The sequence below is a fragment of the Suncus etruscus genome, chromosome 15 (assembly GCF_024139225.1).
Source record: "Suncus etruscus isolate mSunEtr1 chromosome 15, mSunEtr1.pri.cur, whole genome shotgun sequence".
Classification (NCBI taxonomy): domain Eukaryota; kingdom Metazoa; phylum Chordata; class Mammalia; order Eulipotyphla; family Soricidae; genus Suncus; species Suncus etruscus.
Genome location: NC_064862.1, coordinates 73,692,532 through 73,709,370, shown reverse-complemented (window position 1 = coordinate 73,709,370; position 16,839 = coordinate 73,692,532). Strand labels below are relative to the sequence as shown.

General features: G+C 53.2%; 1 protein-coding gene and 1 non-coding gene across 2 annotated transcripts in view; one reads left to right on the top strand and one right to left on the bottom strand.

The window, feature by feature from the left end:
- SRRM3 (serine/arginine repetitive matrix 3) overlaps positions 1-16,839 on the bottom strand; it is a 51,474-nt gene that overhangs the window by 7,009 nt on the left and 27,626 nt on the right. Inside the window, exons 4-11 of the mRNA XM_049787899.1 lie at positions 13,144-13,275; positions 12,975-13,055; positions 12,791-12,820; positions 12,625-12,687; positions 12,505-12,540; positions 10,956-11,006; positions 10,083-10,187; positions 9,731-9,911 (exon numbers count right to left, since the gene is read on the bottom strand). Of these exons, the coding sequence (XP_049643856.1) occupies positions 9,731-9,911; positions 10,083-10,187; positions 10,956-11,006; positions 12,505-12,540; positions 12,625-12,687; positions 12,791-12,820; positions 12,975-13,055; positions 13,144-13,275 (679 nt within the window). The remainder of the gene's footprint in view (positions 1-9,730; positions 9,912-10,082; positions 10,188-10,955; positions 11,007-12,504; positions 12,541-12,624; positions 12,688-12,790; positions 12,821-12,974; positions 13,056-13,143; positions 13,276-16,839) is intronic.
- On the top strand, positions 16,573-16,675 carry LOC126031452 (small nucleolar RNA U13). Its single transcript, XR_007503326.1, has one exon. It is a non-coding gene; the product is annotated as a small nucleolar RNA U13 (small nucleolar RNA).

Here is a 16,839-nt window from a genome sequence, read left to right as displayed (position 1 = left end):
CCCCAACACACATCTCAGTCTTCCGCCATCCCCAGAAAGAACCGTTTTTGGACTCATCCAGGGCAGATCAGTCTAGGATTCAACTCTGCGCCCTTAAATAATGCACCGCAGAGCTTGGTTTCCAGGAAGACACCCCCCCCTCCCCAAGAAGGCTGAGCCCTTGCAAGGGTGGGGAGGAGCCAAAGCCAGGGTCAGGGACTGAGGTCAGCTTTTTGTTGTTGTTGTTGTTGTTTTGGGGCCACACCCGGTGATGCTCAAGGGTTACTACTGGCTATGCGCTCAGAAATCACTCCTGGCTTGGGGGACCATATGGAACGCTGGGGATCGAATCCAGCCATGTCTGACCTGGGCAGCCACGTGCAAAGCAAGAGCCCTACCGCTTGCACCACCGCTCTGGCCCCTGAGGTCAGCTTTTAGGGTGATGGAACAAACCAACTGCCACCTCTCAGAGCACCAGTGCTGGCGCAGACTGGCAGGAGCCTGGATTCCTGGGCACAGCCAAAGGCAAAGTGGTACCAAGGATGCTGGCTATCTTGGAGACCAGGGGGCTATGGAACCAGCGCTGAGAAAACTTATTGGTGGAAAAGTGCGGCTAGCTCATGATTGGCGAATCAATCAGCCAATGAGCACCAGGCCTCGCCCCAATCCTGGAGACCAACGGTTCAAGGAGGCGGGGTTGAGAAAGCCTATTGATGGAAAAGCACAGCTAGCTCGTGATTGGTGACTCAAGCAGCCAATCAATAGAAGGCAGTGCTGGGCGCCATTCCAACAACTGCACTTGCCTGATCTTCTCATCCTAGACTGGCAGAGATGGATGCTAGGTGATGGATGGGTGATGGTGCCAAAGGCTCCTTTATAAACAGCGCCTGAGACCCTGGTTCCCCAAGACATAACCTTGCATCCTTCCAGGCTTCTCACATTTCCAGCTTCCTTCCCACCCCTTGGAGTTGTCAGAATGTAGATAATGGGGGACATGGAACTCCATAAACCAAGGTATAGTAGCCCATACTCAAGGGAACGCTGAGCCCCTCTTTTTTGTTTTGTTTTTGTTTTTGTTTTTGAGTCACACCCGGCAGAGTTCAGAGCTCCTGGCTGTATGGTCAGAAATCGCTCCTGACAGGTTCAGGGTATCACATGGGATGCCGGGATTTGAACCACCGTCCTTCTGCATGCAAGGCAAACGCTCTACCCTCATGCTATCTCTCCGGCCCTGGGCTCCTCTTTTAAGAAGTCTTGAACTAGGGGCCGGGCGGTGGCGCAAGAGGTAAGGTGCCTGCCTTGCCTGCGCTAGCCTTGGACGGACTGCGGTTCGATCCCCCGGTGTCCCATATGGTCCCCCAAGCCAGGAGCGACTTCTGAGCGCATAGCCAGGAGTAACCCCTGAGCGTTACCGGGTGTGGCCCAAAAACCAAAAAAAAAAAAAAAAAGAAGTCTTGAACTAGCCTTTTTTTTTGGGGGGGGCACACCCTAGGGATCCTCAGGGCTTACTCCTGGCTATGTGCTCAGAAATCGCTCCTGGCTTGGGGGACCTTATGGGACGCCGAGGATCGAACCCAGGTCCATCTTGGGTCAGCCGCGTGCAAGGCAAACGCCCTGCCGCTGCCCTATCGCTCCGGCCCCTTGTATTTGCAGACAGTAGCAGTAGGCAGGTAGCTGGACACTAACCGAAGAGATGCCAAGCTGTATGTAATTCCTGCTCCAATCTCCCTCTGAGCTGTGCTCAGGGAAGAGGTGGCCGTAGGGGGTAGGAAGGAAAATGGGTGGCAAATACTGTGGGTGCCTCTGTACCTGTCTCTCCTTCAGGCTAGGAGCGGGGCGGGAATTTGAGGAACCCCAAGGTACTGCTCCCAACCCTGAAGCGGAAGTCCTGTGCTAATCGTGCTACCCCACCAGCCAGTTCTGGAAGTGCAAGTTCCTCTCTTTCTCCTACTGAAACCCAGAGGGGAGTGAAGTGGGACCCCCAAAAGTCACCTTGAACGTTTGCTGAAAGACCTTAAGGAAATGACTCAACCCTCGGGGCTTAGTTACTTCCATAGTAAAATCAGAGGAGAACTGAAATGGGGTCTTTGCTGGATGAGCCTGGGGAGGAAAGGGAGGGCTTCCTTCCTTCCTTCCTTCCTTCCTTCCTTCCTTCCTTCCTTCCTTCCTTCCTTCTTCCTCCTTCCCTCCTTCCTTCCTTCTTCCTCCTTCCCTCCTTCCTTCTTTCCCTCTTTCCTTCCCTCCTTCCTTCTTCCTCCTTCCCTCCTTCCTTCCCTCCTTCCTTCCTTCCTTCCTTCCTTCCTTCCTTCCTTCCTTCCTTCCTTCCTTCCTTCCTTCCTTCCTTCCTTCTTTCCCTCTCTCTCTTTCCTTTATTTCTTTAATTTTTTTGTTTTTGGGCCACACCCACTGACACTCAGAGGTTACTTCTGTCTATGCTCTCAGAAATCATTCCTGGTTTGGGGGACCGTACGAGAAGTTAGGCTAGCGCTTGCAAGGCAGAAGCCACCGTTCCTGCTTCCTGCCCCTCTCTCCCTCTTTCTTACCTACTTTCTTTTTTTGGAGGGGGGGCACACCCGATGGTGCCCAGGGGTTACTCCTGGCTGTCTGCTCAGAAATAGCTCCTGGCAGGCACGGGGGACCATATGGGACACCGGGATTCGAACCAACCACCTTTGGTCTTGGATCCGCTGCTTGCAAGGCAAACGCCGCTGTGCTATCTCTCCGGGCCCCTTTCTTTTTCTTTTCTTTTCTTTTCTTTTCTTTTCTTTCTTTCTTTCTTTCTTTCTTTCTTTCTTTCTTTCTTTCTTTCTTTCTTTCTTTCTTTCTTTCTTTCTTTCTTTCTTTCTTTCCTTCCTTCCTTCCTTCTTTCCTTCTTTCCTTCTTTCTTTCTTTCTTTCTTTCTTTCTTTCTTTCTTTCTTTCTTTCTTTCTTTCTTTCTTTCTTTCTTTCTTTCTTTCTTTCTTTCTTTCTTTCTTTCTTTCTTTCTTTCCTTTCTTCCTTCCTCCCTTCCCTTTCTTTTTTCTTTTTTTTCTTTTTGGTTTTGGGGCCACATCTGGTGATGCTCAGGGGTTACTCCTGGCTCTGCGCTCAGAAATCACTCCTGGTTTAGGGGACCATATGGGACACCGGGGGATCAAACTGCGGTCCATTCTAGGTCAGTGCGTACAAGGCAAATGCTCTATTACTTGCACCAACACTTTGGCCCCTCTTCCTTCCTTCCTTCCTTCCTTCCTTCCTTCCTTCCTTCCTTCCTTCCTTCCTTCCTTCCTTCCTTCCTTCCTTCCTTCCTTCCTCCCTCCCTCCCTCCCTTCCTTCCTTTTAGGGTAGGAAGGAATCACAGAGTCCCTGGAAGACACTAGGGCAGTGCAGGGAAGCCTGAGCACCAGGGATGTCCTTAAGGTGACAAACACTGGGAGGCAGGGGCTGCAAGAAGGGTGGCAGAGTCCTGTAGGTGGAGCAAGTCCTGGTAGGGACCTCTAGGTCCTCAGGGCTGAACTTCCCCTTCTAGCTCATTCCTCCCAGAACTGAGGAATACCCAAGTCCAGTTACTGGGATGGGGGCCTCCAGGTGTCTCCTTCAGAGCTTGTTGTGGTGCCCTACCTGTTTCCCTCTTCCCTTTGCCTCACAGCCTGCTAATGCCTGTGCTTCTCAGCTCTTAACTCAAGGGCTGCTGACTCCAGGAAAACCTCCAGGAAGGGACAAGGTGGAGGATCCAGCCAGGTATGTTCTGCTCCATCATTCAGTCTCTTCCTCCCATCAGTCCAGATGAGGCCAGGCCATGCTGGGGCCTGAGAATAAAGGGCTAGTGCATGTCTGTGAAGCCAGAGTTCTGGAGGAGGAGCTGAACTCTACCTGCTACCCCTCTAACCTGACAACTCAGAGTTCCTCTGCTGGCTTCCTGCCTCCATCAGGCTTCGACAGTGCCATCAGACCATCAGCACTTCCTCCTTCCCCCAAACAACTTCCTTCTTTGTCCTTCTTCCACCTCCCCCCAGGAGAATAAGGTTCAGGGTAAGTGAAGTTCCCAGGTTTGATCCTGAGGGGTTCACAAGGAGAGGAGGTGGTTCACAAGCTGAGGGTGGGCAGAGATGGGGTCCCATCTCTTCTCCCTGCCTAGGACCCTCAGTGTGGCCAGATAAATCTAGACCTGCTGCTGGACCCCATCATGGGGGATCATTCTGCAGTTGGGGCTCACTTGCTCTTAAGTTTGGAAGGTGGAAGGCTAATGGCAGAGGATGGAGCTCCCTGTCTGGTTTAGGTAGGATTCCTGGTAGGGGATGAGTTTGCTGAGAGATCCCTCTATTCCCCAGATTGTGCCCCAGAGTTTGTGGACACACCTTCCAAGGCCATGTTGATTTCTGGCAAGCTCAGCACCCCATTTATGTACCAAAAATGAGGCTCTGGGGGTCAGTCAGAATGTGGGGAGTCCAGAGGTAGGACAAAGCCCTTCCTAGAGGCTGACCTCAGCCAGCAAATTGCCCCCCACTCCCCCACTGCACACAGCCCTCATGGAACCCTGGAGGGGGGCTGGCAGGGGGGAGGGCACTGGGACTCAGCAACTACTCCAGACAACAGAAATCAAAGAGACACATCAGAGGTGAACACAAACTCTCAGAGAGCTAAACCACACACAGAAATGCATTCAGACAACACGCTGAGAAAGAGTGGGGAGCAGAGGGAGCAGGGCAGGTGGGAAGGATGAACCAGAAAATTCGAGGATGGGGGTGGGGAGATCCAGAACCAAACAAGGACACACCGGGAGACACAGCTTTGTAGGAAATGCAAGTTACAAATGAGAAAGTGAGAGAGAAAAGGGCAGGGAGATAAACCAACCAGAGCAAGAGAGAGATCTAGAAAGAGGGAGGGAGAGAGAGAAAGAGATAGAGAGAGAAAGAAATAACCACATTCAAACCAAGCAGAGAGGTGGGGCTTGTCTGAGATGGGCGCCAGCAAGCACAGCGGAGCTGGGATACCTACCTTCTCAGTGGTCAGGGACAGGAATGCAATAATAAAAAAGAAAAGAAGGGTCTCCGCATCGGGAATGCAGAAGGGGGCCTCAACTCTAATGCAGACCTGGGTTCTGAGTTGTGCACCCCCTCAGACAGGGCTTGGGGCCACCAGGCCAGCCTTGTCTCTATCCCAGTACCCTCTCTTCCCTTTGTTCTTAAACCCCAAAAGGCTCCAGTAGCAGCTTTCCTGAGCTCTTGCCACACAGAATCCCTCCTCCGAGGACATGCGGGAAGCAGCCAATGGAAGCAGTACCATGGGATGGGTGGAGAGATGGAGAGGAAGACAGCAGAGATGTGGAGAGAGTCAGAGAGACCAGGAGAGATAACAGAGAATTGGGAAGACCCAGAGGTGAGAAGAGAGACAGGCGGGCTAAGACAGGAACTAGCAAAGCCTTTTAGACAAGACCAGTGAGGGAGGAAGGAAAGGGTGGAGGGGTCGTGCATTTAAAAGGGAAGGCAACTTGGGTCCACTGGGGGGCTTGATCCAAGCCCACTGCCCACCCTTCTGTCCCCTGGCTTTAATGTTTTTTTTTTTTTTTTTTGTGGTTTTTGGGCCACACCCTGCGGTGCTCAGGGGTTACTCCTGGCTGTCTGCTCAGAAATAGCTCCTGGCAGGCACAGGGACCATATGGGACACCGGGATTCAAACCAACCACCTTTGGTCCTGGATCGGCTGCTTGCAAGGCAAACACTGCTGTGCTATTTCTCTGGGCCCTGGCTTTAATAATTGAGGGGAGAAAATTATCTCTGGTGTCGAACTCAGGGTCTCTTGGACACCTGTCACACACTCCTGACTTTATTTTTTTGTTTTGTTTTGTTTTGTTTTATTATTATTATTATTTTTGGTTTTTTCGGGCCACACCCGTTTGGTGCTCAGGAGTTACTCCTGGCTAAGCACTCAGAAATTGCCCCTGGCTTGGGGGGACCATATGGGACGCCAGGGGATCGAACAGCAGTCCTTCCTTGGCTAGCGCTCGCAAGGCAGACACCTTACCTCTAGTGCCACCTCGCCAGCCCCTTGTTTTGTTTTATTTTTATTTTTTACTTTTTTGTTTATGGGCCACACACAGCGGCGCTCAGGGGCGCTCCTAGCTCTGCACTTAGAAATCGCTCCTGGCAGGCTCGGGGGAACATATGTGATGCTGGGAATCGAACCCAAGTCTGTGCTGGGTCAGCCGTTTGCAAGGCAAATGCCCTACTTCTGTGCTATCTCTCCGGGCCCCCTGTTTTATTTTGTTTTGGAGCCATACCTGGCAGTGCTCAGGAATTACTCCTTGTGGTACTTGGGAACCATATTGGATTCTAGGGATCGAACCCAGGTCAGCAGTGTGCAAGGAAAACACCATCCTCACTGTACCATTGCTCTGGCCCCTGACTTCATTTTTGCCACATTCATCCCTCTTGCCTTCTGACTTTATCCTGAGGAACAAAGCCAGGGCACCCGTTCTTTTTGCCTTCCTCAACATAGTGGTCACTGATGTTTTCTGATGATGCTGAGAAGTGCCAGGGACACCTCTTCTGGGGACACCCTATCCTCAATGGCGAATCTATGGTATGCGTGCCAGCAGTGGCATGCGAAGGCCTTGCAGCTGGCACTCAGGAAGATCCGAAATTAAGATATGCGGCCTGGTGGGAGGCGAGTGTGCCAGTGTCTGCTTTGCAGCTCACCTGGCAACAGGTCCAGACTGGCCATTGGGAGGACCCGGCATTGTGCAGCAGTTTGGGCACTAGGGCTCAAAAAGGTTAGCCATCACAGCCTAGGTGATCCATTTGTGCTGGGACAGACCAGATAAAATGGAGGGCTTTAATTCCACATCCTCCTGCTCCCTTCTCCAAGCAAGGCAGCTGGCCAGCACCTTGTATTGCCCAGAACCCAAGGGGGTGGGACTGGTTTGTGCCCTGTGATTCTCCTTCTTGGTGGGTCAACTCCCCGGGCTCATCAGACCCCCTTAAGTCTCCACTGACCCAGTGAGCTTAGCTACTTAGCTCCCTGTTTGGTAGGAATTAGGGCATTGGGGGTCCAGAGTGGCTGGGGCAGGGAGCAGATAGGCATGTTGGGACAGAAATAGTGCAGTGGGGTAGGCTTTTGCCTTGCATGTGGCAGACCCTGGTTTGATCCCCTGCATGATCCCTGGAGCCTCACCAGGAATGAACTCTGAACACAAAGCCAGGAATAAGACCTGAGCACTACCAGGTGCAGCCTAAGACCCAAACAGAAAAAGAGGCTTTGAATAACTCAAGGAAGACCCAGACCCTGGTCTCAGTTCAAGCAGTTGGGAGAGAGGAAATTTCTGGGCAGGTGGAAGGAATTGTAGGGGTGCAAGGGGGGATTCAGGCACTGAGATAACCATGGCACACTGCCACCTGCCTCCTCCTTTGAATGTGCCTTTCCTGGGACCCCTTCTCCTCTAGCTCTACCTTCTAAACACTGTGTGACCTCTCTGGGCTGCAGGTTTCTTCTGAAAGCAGAACCCAAAAATCTCATCGGGGTCCTAGTCTGGGATGAGCCAACAAAGTCATGTGCTGGGAGGTTCCAGTCTCAGGACTAGGATGGGAAATTCTCTTGCTTGAGAGAAGTTTCTAGAAGTTTCTCTTGCCTAATAGAAGTTTCTGGAAGTTTCTCTTAGCTGGCTGGCTTTGAGGTTCTCACTATTGAGTTCAGCTCGGAGGATTCCTACTCTCACCTCAGCACAGGCTTGGAAGGTTCTGGACACACAGGTTATAAATAAGAGTCTACTGGGAGGCTGGAATGAGGCTCTTTGCCCCCATCTAGAAAGGCCCTAGGGGAGCAGGGAGCCAGCTGCTGCTGATTTAGGAGGAGTTAGGGGTGTGGGACCCCTATTTCGAGAGTTATCTTCCCTTTTAAATTCTTATGGCAAAGGGTGAAAACAAGTCTAAAGAAATGTATATGATGAATGTTCACTTGAAATTCCAAACCATCTCCACGATAGATTTCCCACAGTAACACGCACAAAAGCAAATTCCAGAACAGCAGGGCAGAGAGAGGGAGAGATAGAGAGAAAGAGAAAGAGAGAAAAAGAGAAAGAAATACCCAAAGAGTTTGCATTTCTGTACACCAGGAAAGAGGGAAAATTAAAAAAGAAATAACAAAGGGGAAAAAAGAAACACAAACAAAACCGCAATATTTCCCCACCCTCTTCCCTCGGGCTAAAGGAGACGAGGAGCCCCAATATTACCACGTTTCAAGTGGGAAGCTAAAAACAAACAAAAACATAGACGGGATTAAAACTGTGAGCGCGTCCTCCAAACTCTCTCGCTTTTGTTCTTTCTGTAAAGCAGCATCCAAGAACACCCCCCAATCCCCATTCATTTCCCCCACGTTGGTTTGGTGAAGGGCCAAGTTGGGACCCCTGGACCCCAAGAAGCACCAAATGAACCCCATGGTCAGGGCCAGGATCAGGGAAGAGACCCCGGAGTTTCTGGAGCCCAGAAGGGAGGAGAACACATGGGGTCCCCCAGGCTGGAGTGTAGGCATTCTCCCCCCACCCCCACTGCACACTCCTGGATTCACCTGGAACTGGGTGGGTCAAATGCACTTTATCTGCATATGCTCTGGCCTCCAGGGCCCTGGGGGGGGGCAGAAGTAGAAAGGGGGCCTCCTTCAAGCCCCAACTCAAGGGAGGGTGGGCAGCACCTGGGAGAAGTGTTGTGGGGTCCCTGTGTCCTGGGGGCTCCCCCATTCTGGCTCCCTCAGTGATTTCTATGTGTCTCTCCCAGAACTGGGTTGGGGGGACACAGCTCTGTGACCCTCACAGCATGGCTGCACGAGGCCCTGGAGAGGCCTCGTCTTCACTCATTTAACCAAGAGCCATTGGTAAGGAGCAAAGAGTAAAGTAGTAAAGGGAAGATTTGGAAACCATAGGAAACTGAGCACCTCCTCTGGAACCCTCGCTTCAAGAATGTGGGGACCCCCTCCCCAACCCTGGACTGCTCAGCTACCAATTCTCCTTCACTACTGTGAGCCCCCCTCCCAGAGTAGGAGGGCAAGTTTTCTTTTGTTTGCTTCTTTGTTTGGGTGTTTTAGGCCACACTCAGCGTGCTCAGGGGTTACTCCTGGCTTTGTGCTCAGGGAATCACTCCTGGCAGGCTCAGGGGACCATATGAGATGATGTCGGGGATGGAACCTGGTCAGCTGCGTATGCCCTCTCTGCTGTGCTATCATTCCGGGGGCCCGAGGGAGGGAAGTTTTAAGGAATCTGAGGGAATTTTGGCTGCTTGGTGGGTGTCTTAGGAAGGAAGGAAGGGCTACAGAAAGTGCCCCCCTCAATTTAAGTGCACTCAGCATGAACGAGGACAAAGGAGCAGTGTCTTGAGAAAAGGGGGAGAGCCTAAGAGAGGCGGGGGGCTAGAGAAGGGTGAGGGGGGATGAGCGAGGGGCTCAGAGAGGGAGAAAAGGTGAGGGGGGGCTTGGCTCAGGATCAAAGTGACGGGGTGGAGGTAGAGACCCTCTCTTTGAAATCCTCTTCCTGACTCCCCCCCAACTTGCAGGTACCCCCCCACCCTGTCGTCCCCCCCATCATCTCCCTGCTGGGGAGGGGTCGGGGGTGAGCTGCTCCTGGCCCCCCACCCCCGCATCCTCTAAGGCCTACAAGCCTGCAGGTGCCCCCTCCACTCCTCCCGCACTGCGGGGCGCAGCCACCAAGCTGTGGGGGCCGCCTTGGGCGGGGTGTGGGGGTGTGGGGAGGCCGCCCCAGCCCCAAGGCGCAGCCAAGCGTACGTACATCGGGCGGGCTGAGCGCCGAGCCCGGGCGACCCCCGCGCGCTCCGCTCCGTGGCCGCCCGCCGCCGCCGTTCTGCTGCGGCGACCCCCATCCGCTGCCCCCCGACGGGGAAGGCGACCGGCTCCCGCTGGACCGCTGGCTGCCCGTCTTCCGCCCGTCGTCTCGGTGCTTGGGGCTCAGCCTGCAAGGGAGGGGAGCAGGGGACAGGCGGGGAGCCGGCGTGGGACGCGCCCTCTGCGCCCAGGGGCCAAGTGGGTCGGGCGCGCACCCACCCTATGCCTGTTCCCGGGGGTGCGTTTGATCCGCCCGTGCCTGACACCCCCCCACTCAGGGGCCCCAGGGCCGGACCTACCTTCTGGGTGACCTGGAGTCGCTGTATTGGGAGGAGGCGGCCACACTGTCGGAGCTGCCACTGCTGTGTCCACGGGCCCGCGGGCATGGGGAGTCCGCGTGAGGCCTGGGGGTTGGGGGAGTGGGTGTCTCAGTCTGCCTAACCCTCTGCTGCAGGCTCCAAGACAGGACACGGAGGGGCCCGCTGGTGGGGGGCTAGTTCAGGGTTGGGGTACATGCCCAGCAAGCGCAAGATCACAAGTTGGATCCCTGGCACCCCCAGGCAGCCCTGTTGGTCCCAGGTCCCAACTCTGCAAAGACAGGCCAGAGCCTTTATGACTGAGTGTCATTCAGGGACTGGGGCACCCTGGGTTCTATTTAGGAGGCCACCCATTCCCTCCTCCCAAAAAAGGCACTGCTGATGCCCCCGGCTCTTCGAAAAGCACCCCGGCCTCCTGTCTCAATCGACCCACTCAGCTGTGGCATCAGCTGGGAACACGGGGGATGATAAGGACAAGCTGAAAGAATGCTAAAGGAGGAGACTGCTGGACCCTGGCTCTGACTTAGCCAGTGCTCACTGTAATTTCTGTTTTTTTTTTTTTGTTGTTGTTGTTTGTTTTTGTTTTTTTTTTTTTTGGTTTTTGGGCCACATCCGGCGGTGCTCAAGGGTTACTCCTGGCTATCTGCTCAGAAATAGCTCCTGGCAGGCACGGGGGACCATATGGGACACCGGGATTCGAACCAACCAGCTTTGGTCCTGGATCGGCTGCTTGCAAGGCAAATGCCGCTGTGCTATCTCTCCCGGCCCTGCTCACTGTAATTTCTGAGCAAGGCCTGGGGGCTGTGATTTCTGAGGTTCTAGAGAGTTCACTGGACAGAGCTGGGAGGGACTCACCTCTTCCTCTCTTTGTTCTTCTCTTTCCTTTTGCTCTTGGGGCTTCGAGATCTGTGGAAAGCAATGGCGTGGGGGACGGCGTGGCTGGGCCTGAGCCTGGCATGGCTCTGACATGGGGTTTCTCTCTTGTAACCCCCACCCCAGGGTTGGTGCCCTACCCTAAGCCCAGTGCATCTTTTGGTAAATCCTGGCTCATCTCCAGCTTAGCACCCTGCTCCCTCTGGAGGTGCCTTGGAATGTCTTAGGAAAGACCCCCATGGGGTGCCTTAGGGGATTCCATGAGGTATATATCTCACTGTGTACCGAAGGTCCCTCAGAAGGAGGCCCAAATCTCCTGCTTCCCCTCTCAGGTGTGTCCCAGCTCTGGGACCCCCAAATGTGGTTTTTTGTTTTTGTTTTTGTTTTTTTTGGTTTTTTTGGTTTTTGGGCCACACCCGGCGGTGCTCAAGGGTTACTCCTGGCTGTCTGCTCAGAAATAGCTCCTGGCAGGCACGGGGGACCATATGGGACACCGGGATTCGAACCAACCACCTTTGGTCCTGGATCGGCTGCTTGCAAGGCAAACACCGCTGTGCTATCTCTCCGGGCCCCCAAATGTGGTTTTAAAAGAGAAATCCTTTCCCTTGAGCAAGATCTTCCTGCTTTTGGGTGTCTTATTGGGGTCCTCTTCCATTTATCCCATCAGCTCCTGGGGGTCAGTTCCAGGGTCAGCTCCCTAGTACAACTCCTCTGCCTTTGACAAAAGGACTGAAGACTTCTAGTAGGCTTCTGAGGCCTCACCCCCACCTCTAGGTCTCTGGTGATTTCCCCACCCCGAACACCTTTGGGGTTCCAGCAGTGTGCTTCTGGGTCTTATTGTTATCAGATTATGCCAAGAGACAGTGAATGTGGGGCTTGAGCAATAAATATTATGGGGGTAAAGGAAGCTCTGGGTTTAGTAACCAGCACAGCAGAATCCTCCAAGCACCACAAGAATGAACAGAGTTGGAAGTCAGCCCTGAGGCCCCCATTAGGTGTGGTCCCAAATACAAAACACAGAGGGGCAGTGAATGTGCTTCTCAGGGGAGCAAAGGGGCGGGTCTGGGATCTGTGGTTGTCTGCTGGGCCAGGGTCTCCCCATCTGGCCCCTCACCTCCTGCTGCTTCTGGAGCTGGAGGGGCCATGTCTACCGATGGTGACCGCTAGGGGGCACTAGAAACCCACATTGTTTAATAAGAAGGGTTGTAGGGGGCGATCTGTCCCCCAGTCCATGAGCCAGGGGTCACTGCCCTGCTCAGAGTTCCAAGAAGGGAGGGTAGAGACCCCATTTGGTAGTCGGGCATTATAGGGGCTGCCCTGTGACTTCCTGAAACTATGCACGTCCTTTCCTAACTCCTGCAAATTTGGGGTCCTCCTTCTGCTGTGCTCTCATCACCAGACACATCCATAGATCGGGCCCTATGGGTACTCTCTGGGAGTCCTTGGGGCCCCCTATCCATGGGGCAGGCAAAGGTACAGTCCTGAGCTAGAGCAGGCGGGGGTTGGGCATACTCCCCTACTGGCTGCTCACCTGTGCTTTCTCTTCCTCCGGGACCCAGAATCAGACCTGTGGATTACAGAAGGTTCTTTAGAGCCCATCTGGGGCAGCTTGAAGAGGGTGTTTTCTCATGTAGCTCAGGGAGGGGGATACCTGTCTCTCCGATGCTTCTTCACACTCTTCCTCTTCTTGCGCAGGGGGGAAGGGGTCCCACAGCTGCAGACAAAGGGACATGCACTGAGGAGGGGTGGGAGTGGGGCAGACCCCCAGACAGGCTCACTCACACTCTCTCTGTCCACCCCCCTCCTCCCTCACTAACCTGTGCTCTGGCTCCAATCTCCTCTTTTTGCTGTAGCAGGGAGAAAGGACAGACAGACAATGGGAGGGGGTGTCAGTGGTCTCTGTGGGTCAGAGGAGGAGGTCTGCAAGCCCCTCAATCTGCACTGGAGGGCTCAGTGAAGGGAAAAACTCAATGTGGCCCCTCCTGCCCCATCCCTCCTCACCGGCTCCTACGGCGGCGGCTTTTTTTCTTCTTCTTTTTCTTGGGACGGGGCGATGCGGAGCTGCTGGACCAATGCTTGGTCCTGGAGGAAGATGGAGTGTTGAGGGAAAGGTGTCCAGGGGTCCCACCTGCAGCACTGAGGTTTCCCCCACCCCAGCCAGCAGCCTAACCTGTAGCCACGGGAGCCACGCTCACAGGAGGCCGGGCAGTCACAATCCAGCGGGCCATCAGCGTCATCCTCATCCAGGGCGTACTCAAACCCTGGCTCAGGGCCCTCGGTGAGCCGCGGGGTGTCGGCCACGCTGCAGATAATAGGGACACTCAGCTCTTGGCCCCTAAGGGGGTCCGTCCCTAAAGATGCGGGACTTCTGCAGGCTATGACCATCAGTGATCCCTCGTGCACTGTCCCCATGTTGCAGTGACCTGCTATCCTCTCTCTGGGCCTCTTCTCCAAGAGGGGAGCCATCGATCTGCCTTGAGAGTGTCCTAGCCTCCAGAGCCCCACTCACAGTACCCCCACAGTATACCCAATGTGTCCCCCACTTCCTGGGCATCATTTCCAAAGGCAAAAGGCAATGGCTCTTACCGGAAAGGGTCCTTGGCTTTCTCCATAAAATACCCAAAACTGATGGGGTGGGGAGTTGAAAGACTAAAGGTACCAGCCAGAGACTGTTGGGTGGTTAGAGGGGCCTCAACAGCTCCCACCAGTACCCCGAATTTGGCAAAGGCTGCAGCCAGACAGAGTGGGTGGGGTCAGTCAAGGCCAAAGGAACAGTGCTCATTTCCAACCACCCTGAGCACTGTGTTGGCCTGAGTGTACTTTGGGAGGCAGGGCTTCTGTAGCCTCCACAAGAGGTGGGGCTTTTGGGGGAGGCTAGGCCAGTATGGTAGAACCCTTTTACTGTGGCCCCATATTGAATGGGATCAGATCACAGGTGGGGCTGGAGCCATAGTACAGCAGGTAAGGTGTTTGCCTTGCATGAGGCCAACCCAGGCATCCCATATAACTTCCTTCTCCCCAAACCTACCAGAAGTGATTCCTGAGTGCAGAGCCAGGACAAACTCCTGAGCATCATCAGGCCAAACATACACGCACGCACACACACACACACACACACACACACACACACACACACACACACAATTGATTATTGTCTATGGCCACACCGCTGTGAACTCACCTGATCTCCTAATCTAAGCAGTGGCAGGCCTGGTTAGTACTTGAATGAGAGAACTACTTATTGTCTTTGCTGAAAAGTTATCCCAAAGATTTTGTTTGTTTGCTTTTGGGAAATACCCAGTCATGCTATGGGGTTACTCCTGACTCTGCACTCAGGTATCACTCCTGGAAGGCTCAGGGGACCATAATGGGGTACTGGAGATTGAACCCAGGTCAGCTCCACTCAAGACGGGGCCGAAGGCAAGCATCCTACCCACTTTACTATCACTCCTGCTATAAAAAATTATTTCCTAAAGTGTAAAACTGTTTTTTGGAGGGCACACCTGGCATTACTAAGAGATCACTCCAAGTTCTATGCTCAGGGATATCTCTTGATGGGGCTTGAGGGAACATATGGAGTGCTAAGGACTGAAACTAGGACATCCATATGCAAAGACAGTCACCTTACCAGATATACTATTAATTTGGCCCTCATTGTATAAAACTTTTTTTAAAATAAGGGAGAGAGGTTGTCGGAGAGATAGCATGGAGGTAAGGTGTTTGCCTTTAATGCAGAAGAATGGTGGTTCAAATCCGGGTATCCCATATGGTCCCCTGTGCCTGCCAGGGGCAATTTCTGAGCCTAGAGCCAGGAGTAACCCCTGAGCACTGTCAGGTGTGACCCCCCAAAAAAAATAGGGGAGATTTTAGGGCAATGGTCAAGTGCTACTCCTAACCTCCTAACTCTGTGGTCAGGGGCCATTCCTAGGGGTTCTTTTTTGTTTTGTTTTGTTTTTTGGGTCACAGCTTGTGCTCAGGGGTTACTCCTGGCTCTGCACTCAGGAATTACTCCTGGTGGTATTCAGAGGGACCTTATGGGATCGAACCTGCATTGTCTATGGAAGGCAAATGCCCTTCTCACTGTACTATTGCTCCGGCCCCATTCCTAGGGGTTCTTGTGGGGCCATGTCATGTCAGGAAATGAACCTAGACCTCTCACATGCAAATCCTGTGCTCAGACTATAGCGCTGTCTCCCAAGATCCTATTTTATATAGGGTGCTGGGAATCAAAACTGCATCATTCTCATGCAATGCACGCAATCTATCAACTGTACTATTTCTCTGGCCCCTATAAAGCTTTAAAATTTTTTATGCCAGGGTCTAGAATAGGGCATTTTCTTGGCATCCCATGCAGTCCCCCAAGCACTGCCAAGAGTGATTCCTGAGCACAGAACGAGGAGTAACCCCTGAGTACCGCTGGGTATGCCTAAAAAACAAAAAGAATTTTTGTGCCAGTTTTACTTATGTGGTGGTGACGGTTAGGCAGTGAAATATGGCAGAACTCTTCATGCTATATGAGGACACAGAAGGTGGCCATCTGCCACCCATTGGAAAATGTGGGCAGAACCCAGCCATGCTGCCCTCAGAACTGTGAGATGTAGGTTCCTGCAGTTGACCAGGCACCTGGCCATGGCGTGTGGCTCACGTGACTAGAGCCGCCCACTGTGGATGGTTGTCATACTGGGTCCTCAGTGGGAAAAGCATCCTCGATTCTCTCACTTTGGTTCATGGTTTCTCGAATGTCCTCAGCGCTCCTTGGAGATGAGCAACCCTGCTTTCATCTCCATCCATAAATCAAGAAGTTCGGGCCTTGCCCTTGTCGCAGATTTGGGATATAATGAGGGTCACTCTGATGCTGGGGTTCGCACACTCCCCACACCCTGACAGGTGGGAATTGCAGCAACTCAGTCTTCAGGAAGCACAGATGCACCTCCCTTTGGTTCAGCACCACAAACAGCTCCTCCAGGCCTTGGAAGCATCTAGGCCACCAGCTGGGTTTGAGGCTCAGAGATCCCAGCTTGGATGACTATAAACCCACCAGGGCTGGAGATGCAGCAAAAAGCAAGATAAGTAGAGCCAGAGAGATAATACAGCAGGGAGGATGCTTGCCTTGAATGTGGCTGATGTGGGTTTGATTTCTGGCATCTCAAAGGGTCCTCCTGAGCCCGCCAGGAGTGATTCCTGAGTGCAGAGTCAGGAGTAACTTCTGCCAGGTGTGGTTCAAAACAAAAACAAAGAAGTGTTTCAGACTGAGTCCTCCTGGGGTGAATATTCTAGAGGGAGCCCTGGACCCTGCTCAGTCAGACCCACCCTCACTCTAGAGCAGGAACCCGACTGGGCACGGGGACGAGGGAGACTGTCTGCTGGTACCCAGAGCCCAGACTGGCCCACCTCAGTCTCCACACTCCATCCTTCACCCTCACAGTGTCTTCTTGTTTGGTGGGAGCATGGTTCTAAATTTCCCAGGTCCGGTTTTATCTCCAGGGGAGCATTGTTATTGCTTCTCCCACCCGAAGGCCTCCCCCAACCTCAGAGCCACCTCCCTTTCCCCTCACAGCCTCATCATAACTCAGGGTTACATTAAGATGGACCCTCCAGGATCCTTTTCCGGTTGATAAGCATGATGATCAGGTTTTCACACACCTGTGTGATATGTGCCTCCCTTCAACCTTGTTATGACGTCGGCACATGACCCTTCGACATGAAAAAAAAAAAAAGATGGACCCTCTAGAAACGTCTGATAAGGGAGACCCTGCAACATCTCTGTGGCTTATTTCCCTGCATGCCCCAGTTAAATGCATGCATGCATCATTCATTCATTCATTAACTCATTTATCCATCCATCCATCATTCATCCATCCTTCCT